The following is a 9,424-nucleotide window of genomic DNA, read 5'->3' on the forward strand; positions in this document are numbered from 1 at the left end:
TATGGCTTCTGGAAGTGAATTACACACAGGAATTCATGTTATGTCGAATACTTCAGCTTTATATACATTATGAATCTCAATGTTGCTAAGCAAACAAACTCCAGCTCGATTAACTTAATATTCATATTTACTAATGAAACTTTCCATATCAGAAACCTTTTAATAACAAAATCATTATTACACAGTTATCAATTTTAGTGATATTAAGAAATACTTGTTATTGAATTTATTCAAGTAAAGTATGCTATGCTTTTTATATTTTATGAAACTTTTCAAATCTGAATCAACTAATTTTCAAATACTATGCATTCCGAGAAACTGCAATAGAATCTAGAAATTTATTATTTATAGATGTTATTTATTTTATGAATCGCAGCATCTCTAAAAATGCAAAGGCATCATAAGGTTGGAAGGAGGTGGAGGAGGAGGAGGCAGCTCGTAAAGAAAGAAAACTTGTCGGCTTCGGGATTAATGCCATAGGTAAACATAAATCTTGCAAACAAAGTAAAACAAATGTGAGTGTGCATGGGATCATATGTCGCGGCGCATTGTAAATGTCACCAAACTGTAAACGTGATAGGACTGTCAATATGGTGCGGCAATCGATGCGAACGGAAAACCACTTCTCATACCTAAAAACCGGAAACGGAATATCTTACCGCTTTCATAAACACACACACACATACATAAAAGTGTGTGTTGAGGTGCATATACATGTGTGTGGCCGAATGTGGAAAAAAAAGAAAGGCTAAGGTTGCACGGTTGTTCTTTTATCTTTGCTTTATGATGGGATGGGAAACGTGGATGGAACAAGAGGGAGACAAGATCGGCGGAGACCCGAAAACAAAGAAAAAAGGAAGGGTTAAAAAAAGAAAGGAGAAGGCGCAGAGTGAATTGCCGAAGAGAAAAAGGAGACAATACTTAACCCGTCTGCATTTCGGACGGGCCAATTACGAAACCCGCAAACAGGTTACAAATGGATCTGCGGACTTAATAACACACGTGGTACGAGGAAAATGAAACACTAAACGTGTAATTATTGTGTATACTGACCATAAACAAAGGCCAACGAATTTCGGGATCGAAGAGTATTATTAATCCCTCACCCCCACGCTCGAATCTACAAAGATGCAATGTCACAATAAATCATAGGAGGTTTGATTATTTTTTTTTTGTCAGTCTCCGGCTGAAAATGTAAAAGCATTGCAAACGAATATTTATAGAACTAAAAAATTCAATTTAAAATATCGAAATTTTATTGTATACATGTTGCATTTATAATTGAGTTACTTCATCCAACATGTTTATAAAACAAACAGCAATTCAATTATAATTTTATTTTTAAAATAATTTAAAACATATTTTTTACATTCAATGCTATGCAATTCCACAATATAAGTAAAAAAAAAAATAAAATGTTTTATTTTATTTTGAGTCATTCACTTAATTTCTTTATTTGCAAACTCATTATATTATTGAAAATATGGTAAAGTAATTACCGAAATATATTATTATTGGAGATGGCACTAACGTTCTTTTTTTATAAACTTTTTGTCGATCAAAAGAATGCGACGAAAAAGCAATGATGACGTGGCAAGCTTGTTTATGCATGCGGTGTTGGTTTAAGATTATTCCAAGTAGGAGAAAGAAAGAATTGCTTATAATATGTTTACTTTCACGCAGCAAGTACTTCTTGGATACTACTCGAATCGAGTGAGATAATCTAGCTGTATCGTTTCATCATTATTCCGGCCTTGAAAACAGCAGCGACATTCGGTAGATAAAAATAACGAATTCCATGCATTCTGCTAAACACAGCAGTCTGCGTTATAATTATTAATTAAATCCATAGGTCTAATAACCTGCACATGCTGCACCCAACAATAATATACACTTAATTTCTCTAATCCGTATTAATGCTCGTACTTTATTGGCGGAGGGAATAAATTGACGCGTCGAGGTTTCCTATAGAACGGATTTAATTAGTTTACTTGCAGATCTTTAATTGACATACTTGCTGATTTGCAATATAATTTGTTACGTAATAAGCTATTTTCATGTCATTTCGTTGCGTATATACCTTATCAATAAAACACATTTTTTTATACTATAACATAACAATTAGAAATAATGAATAATATTAAAGCTTGCAGTTAGAATAACACTACGCTTTAATAAAGCTTTGTAACTTCATTGTATATGGCGAGAATTTAAATTTGTTTCAATCAAACTCATTGATTTATATGTCAATGACTTATAAAAAGTTTTAATCTCACGATTTAATTGGTATTAAACATTTTTTTTTAATGTTAACTCAATGTTAACTAAATCTTAAATATTTACTATTAAATAAGCATTTTTCGTATTTCAGTTAAGTCTTACAAACGATTAGGATAAAATATCGATTTTATAATAATATGATTAGAAAAATGATAAACGAAACAATTACAAAATAGCATGTATCTATTATGTATTTACGAAGAAACGAGAGCCAATTAAATGTAATTAATAAATTATTTCTTAGAAAAAAAAAAAAATCCGACCTAAATAACTAAATTGATCGATAATAGATTTTAATTGAAACCAATGTCGCTCGCTGTATTCCAGCAATAACGCATACAAATCAATCCAATTAGCATATAAAAAATATTAGGATTTTCCATGTTTGCAATGATTATTTACGTTTCTGCTAATTGAACGAATCTACATAAATCAAATAATAATGAAGTCAAAGGTACAATTTCTAATAAAATATTATTTGTTCATTTATTTCTATAGTCTAGTAACTATATTGACTACCGAAGTTGTTTCTTGTAGAAGGATGACAAATTCACACAATTAATGTATAATGAACCTTGATTTATTTTTTGATTTACAAACAATTACGTTTTATTCTCGGTCATTGTCCTTTCTAAATATTTTATTGTGCATAATTGAGTAATAATAATTTTATAGAAAGTAAATATTTGGTAACTGTTCTTCCGCTTCAAAGTGAACATGTTAAATGTATAATTGTGTATGTAATGATATATATCGTGTATGTGGTTACTGTTTTAATTTAAGCTGAGATGGAGTAGCCAGATGTCTACTAAATTGTATAGCACAACGTTGCAATTGGACGTTTAACCGATTGTGAAAATAATATGCATTAATACGAACGTTTTTAAGGGATGTTTTGAAGCGAAACGAATAAATTGTGTATCCGAAAATCGCGATAAACTCCAGTTTGAATTCCTCGCCACCATGTGCTTGGTAGTTTTTCTTTTTATATGTTCTTCTTCAAACTATGCAATTTGCCATAATTATAGGACATTTCGTCACTATTTACAGTCACCGTAATTGAGTTAATAACTCTCGGCGTGCCGTGCCGGTTACGACAAAGTCGAGAAGAGAAACAGGATTACAAATAAATACAGTTCAGCAAAGAGCAGAAGGACAAGCACGAGACTAGGAGGAAAGGAGAGGAAACTCGAAGGAGAGAAAGAAATGAACGAAACTCGACGGTGGTAATTATTAAATTACACGAAAATTCTCCGAATTAATTTTTGCCCTGATCTCGTTTACCGTTTTCTTTTATAATTCACACGAAATCAGGCCAATTAATCCTACTCTTCGAGGCAATGACAAATGGCAGCAGGCCGTCGAACGGCGGCGGGAGTCGCACTTAATCGCGCGCATTATTATAAATTTGCCGCGTAAATTCAAAATTCGCGATGAACTTAGATTATTTCACTTAAATATCGATTTGCAACATAATAATTAATAATAATATTCATTCTCACTGTCCACAAAATGTCACAGAGTTGTAATTCGTGTGCTCGAACATGATGTGCATGAGGGTAAGCGCAATTACGAAAGCCACTCTAGAACTAATTACCGTGTGTACCTTATCCATTCAGGAAATTACGAAACACCGGTATGTTTTTTTGTTGTTCATTTTTTTGTATGGCGTTCTTAAAGCATTTATCCTCAAGTTTAGTAAACAAAGAAAGGTAAAAAGAAGCACTCGGTTTACTGAGAAATCGAGCGTGTGCAATCGCACAAATGAAAACTAGATTAAAACAACTTATTGCATAATTTCGTGAAATAGCGTATGTCATCGGAAGCGTTTCTATCTGGGACGAGAGAGATATTTCGATAAAGATTTGCCGATTCCGTGAAATTATTATCATCATCATCATTATTATTTGGTTACGGTATTCGTTGCGCAATAATCATCCGCACTGAACAATCGTCGAACGAAGCGGATGAGTATTAGCCTTTAGCCAATTGGTTATGTTTAATGTAGATGCGATTTGTAAATAATTGGCCGGTGATATCACCTGCAGTCGTTCTGCTAATCCTGTCGGCGATAAACTCAACAACAAGACTTTTATCCATGTAATACCATGGGTTTGCGCTTGTAATAATGTTTTAATTATGCCTTTCTTTTTTTTTTGGCTGCAGCCGTCGGATAAGATCGAGGATCCGATAACGATTTGACTAATTCGTGTGTATGTGAGGTAGGTCGAGAGTCTGTGAGGTTCTCGGACTTAAATTATGCAGTCGGATGATAAGGAATTTGTGATCATATAATGTAAGAACTGGTCAAAGATATTACGGCGACCCCGGAGCCGAGTTCTGCATTGTTAACGACTTGAAGAGAAAAAAGGTGCACGTCGGAGATGAAAAACAGGACCGAACTGGGCAAAAAAAAACAAGAAGGAAGAGCTAAAACCCAACAACCTCTGGGTAGCATTTCCATTTCATTCAGACATCTAAATTTTATATCTACCAAAGTACTGCGCCTGTACCAGTGGCGGAACAGGTTCCATTCCTTTTCTTTGTTGTATATGCTTACCTAAATTGATTATATAAATGTGTAGTGAAATCATTTTAATTTTGTTAAACAATGTCAAATTATTACGGATTTTGCACCTCGTCTTTCGACCGAAAATTAAAATATAATTTGTTGTACCAATCAAACTATTAAACAATATTAATATATGTAATTTAAATGTTAATTGCATGAAAATATCTAATACCTATTTAGTTATTAGAATTTACTAGAAATATTATTAACAAGGCTTTCTTAAACTAAACATATCCAAACTAGTATGATGATATATATGAGACATCTGACAGGTATTCATTGCGAAAGCAGTTACATTCTCCTTTTAGCTAAATTTCACATGCGCAACATGTCCTAGAGATTTTTGGAATAATTTTACGTAAATTCCTTATAATTCATTCTATTAGAAAATCAAATTTTTGAGCTATTTCTAAAATAAAATTGTTTAAAACCATTTTTTATACAATATTTCGGTATCTCTGATATTACAATGAGTTTTTTGTCCATAAATATGTAAAGAATAGTATAATTGTTGCAAATAATGTATTATTATTATTACATTTAAATAATATGAAGAAATAATATAGTTGAAGTAGAATCTAGTATTAAAATTATAGCTATTGTTTTTTCAATTAATAAGTAGTGATAAGCAATGTCAGTATGAGATTAAGTTATCCTATATGAATGTTTACAATATTTCTCTGAAACAAATCAAATCCATAACAATTACATGGAAATATCGTAGATTCCAGATAAACATAATCGTTAAAACGTTCGACTCTGAATGTTTCTATTATAGTATAATGCATTTATATTATTCCAATATGTAAATTCGTATTAGATTCGTTGAAAACATTACATACAAACTTGTAAATCAATTCAAAGTCTATTAACTTATCGTTGTTCATTCGAGAGTTTTCTAAAAATTTAATCATTTCATCATAGTTATTCAATTTTAGTATAACAACATATTTATAAATAATGAAAGTAATTTTTCTATAACTATAATTATATTTTAAACAATAAAACCGCAGAATAAATTGTGTAGATGTAGTGGAAAGAATGACGCATTTCTTTCGTCGATTCCGGAAATTACTTAAACTTGAAAATAAACGCATTTACATGCGAATTATTCAGCATTTAAATGTTTAACTACTCCCATACACACTCGACTTTCGCTGTTCTCTAGCGACAGTTCTTTTTTATATATTTGATGTGTCGGAAATTGATTAAATCACGGATTCGCAGTTGCGTGAAAGAGCAAAAAAGTACATCGCCGCTAATCGATTGGTAACCAAATTGGATTTTTCCCCAGGTTCGACCTTGGTCTACAAAAATCCCAAATATCCGTATGATTCAGCGCTGGCTCGGAACATGAACGGACGTGTTTCTGTTTCTTCGCAGGTAAATTTCTTGCAGACGCCGGCACTGCGCGGCCACTCCTTTGAGAAAGCAGCTTCTTGTACATAACATCCCTTATCTACGCGAACGTTTCAAGTGTCAGCCTCGAAACTATGTCTCCACCATTAAACATAATGTTTCCAGTACTTCCTTGGGAACGAATTCACACCGGGTTTAATTTATTCAAACTGCTTCATCACAAAATAAAAATAATACAAGAAAGATGCAACTGCGGAAAGCATAAACATTAGCTTCACTTGAAACGTCAGAAGTTTGAGGCAATGCCAAAAGTTTAAATGACAAATCATCTTTCGAACAAATTATTACGGATTTGGCACTTCCTTGTCAGAGTGATCGGAGTGAAACAAATGTGAGACATCTTTCGATCGAAATTTAAAAGATTTTTTTTCAAGCGTACGTGACTTTTGAAGCATTGCCAATGAATTCGTTAGCAACAGTGAGATGGTAAACTTCATTTTCCCATGTCACAACAATTTACGTTAATTATCGAAAATATTATCTAAGGAACCTCAAGAGAAGGAAAACAAGCCACTATCTGTAGATTAATACGCGTGGTTAATTCGAAAACAATATGTTTTTTGAATATATCTAACGACAATGAGAAATACTGTAACATTACATTATTTATATATACAAATTAATTTATTTAAAATAACTATTTTAAAATTTTATTAAATATTAAACACAAATTATTCAATAGTTTTTTAATGAAATAAATAATTAGATAATAACATAAAAATATAATATATAGATGAATCAAATGTTGTTATAATTATTACAAATAAATATTATTCTTTCAATAAACATAATTATTTGTTAAAGGTTAATCATGAATCAAATGTTGTTATAATTGAATAAATATTATTCTTACAATAAACATAATTATTTGTTAAAGGTTAATCAAATAAATGCATTTTTTATATTTATGTTTTGCAAAAGAAATATTGTAATTATTGCTATAAGAAATGTTTGTGCGATAAGCGAGATAAAAACATTACAAGTTGTTAATCAAATGTCTAAAAATAGATAGATTCCCAGAATCAAATTCTAGTTTAATATTGTATAAATGTATTGATGATTCAATCCGTGAGCATCATTGTGTAAATACAATACAATAAAAATGGAAAACGTAAACATTGTACGATGATTTAATAAATTAAATGAAATATTTACAATCACGTAATATTACAAAAAAATATCTCAAATATTAAATGATATCCCAATTTTAATATTAATATTATTAAGCATAAATATGTGTATAGAAATATAATGGATAATTTAAGTACTGGTAAATAAATTTAGAATATTTAGAAGAATCGTATTAAAAATAATGATGTCTTAATGTTGGTGTAGGAAATGTGCATAGCCGGAAAACATTAGTTTGAATGAATAGATATTCTTGGAAGTGTTTACAATACTGCTATGGATATTTAGAAAAATGTATTTTAATCAATGATTTGTATACAGTTACTGTGATTAAAAGCTTTTAATATTGAAAAATAGATTATTTAACAGACAACATGATTACATTTACAAGAATATCTATTTTGTTTGTTTAGTTTTAGACGATTCTGGATGAGTAAGCTTGCTTGTATTACTATTAATTTTATGACCTAGCAGAATGTCCGATCCAATTGTATGGTAACTGAAGTATCGGAAAGCACATACTTTGCTTCGACCCAGTGCCCGTTTTCCATTAAATTACATACTTTTCTGTTCTGTTCGAACAAGTGCGCATCAACCTAAAATTATACTCGAAACGTGTGCGGCGTTATTTATTTGCGTTTAATGGAATTCCTTTAGCAGGAAGAATTAATATTTTAATACCGATTCATCATGAAACTACTGCACTCGGTATAACGAAGATGGGTTAATCTCACCATATGAGGTCATAATAATGGATTATCTATGTGTTCAGTGAGCGGCGCGAATGTGCTAATCAAACACTTTGAAATTGTAGGCGCTAGTAATAAATTAGGAAAGATGCTCATGGATGATGGAAGTGTTGGAATTTCTACAGTTCATGGATTCCATGCAAATATACACGTCCACATAAACCTTCGATGTATTTTATTGCATCGCTGTGGCATTTAGGAGAGGCATAATTCCCAACTTCAGTTGCATGCAAACTGCTTAAGCCATTGAGAAGGCTCGCGACCGACCATTCGACTTAAGTATATGCATTTACATTAATTTGGGTGCTGAAATGCACATGCACTTGCATGTTTCATTCACAAATATACTACTATATTCCAATAATGGCCATACATAATATCTATACTGAGGGGAAGAGAAAGGTTGATGGAGATGTTGCTAGCAATGCTACAGAAGATGTTCTTTTGTTTTACCATTCAACGCTGCGGTATCCTTTGGCACAACAGTGGAGACCTTTGAATTTGCCAACGATTGCGAATTCTGCGAAAGTTGTCTCTTTAGTGAACTGCATGTATCCATTACTTGAGTTATAAGTGTTTATAGAACAGTCGTCCTCGATGCAGAGGGCCGTTCTGGAAAGCACGAAAAGCAGGAATAATCTGGACACGATGTCACGGCACGCCATTGCAAATATTCGGAAGGAGTTCTTATGGAAATCACGAGCTGTTGTAGTTTATTAGCATCACAAACATAAGATAGAAATATACACACTACTAGCTGCAGGAGTCGGAATTTCTAGTGTCTCATAGCACGCTCAAATACGTAAGCCTCGCTCGAGTCTCGGTGCGTTGCGACTACTCCGCCTAGCACTCGCAGTCAAACTGAAGTGAATCTTGAAAGCACGGACCGCCTCTCCAACAGTATAGTTGTCTCGCTCTTGCACTCGCTCGCTCCCTACCTGTTGTTCGCGTGTCTTCGTGCTGCGCGTTTTGCCGAATTTCAGGAAATTTATTACCCAATTTAATGTTTATGTTCTATGAGTCAACTTTCCTAGTACTAACACCGACCCTTTGTTGTTCGTCCAACAAAACGACTAGATAAAACTTGACATGCAGCCAAAAAAGAAGCAGCGCGTATCTCAATTTGCACGAGCTCGACAGAGAGTCTAATTTATTATAATCCTGCAAGTATTTCTTGTTATTTGTAAACATTCGTTTTTTGCATATTTATATTCACATTTATTAGCATTTTAGCTACTATATAGACCGAGGACAATGGCCTTAAGTAACTCGGCAC

At 32.4% G+C, this 9,424-nt stretch overlaps 1 protein-coding gene across 1 annotated transcript in view; it reads right to left on the bottom strand.

Moving 5' to 3' along the window:
- The window catches only part of LOC108563685 (X-linked interleukin-1 receptor accessory protein-like 2), a 38,773-nt gene extending 29,746 nt beyond the window's left edge, over nt 1-9,027 (bottom strand). The window contains exon 1 of the mRNA XM_017922430.1: nt 8,602-9,027. Coding sequence (XP_017777919.1) covers nt 8,602-8,813 — 212 coding nt within the window. The 5' untranslated portion in view covers nt 8,814-9,027. The remainder of the gene's footprint in view (nt 1-8,601) is intronic.
- Nucleotides 9,028-9,424: the final 397 nt, after the last annotated feature.

The sequence above is a fragment of the Nicrophorus vespilloides genome, unplaced genomic scaffold, assembly GCF_001412225.1.
Source record: "Nicrophorus vespilloides isolate i.1.1-1 unplaced genomic scaffold, Nicve_v1.0, whole genome shotgun sequence".
Lineage (NCBI taxonomy): Eukaryota > Metazoa > Arthropoda > Insecta > Coleoptera > Silphidae > Nicrophorus > Nicrophorus vespilloides.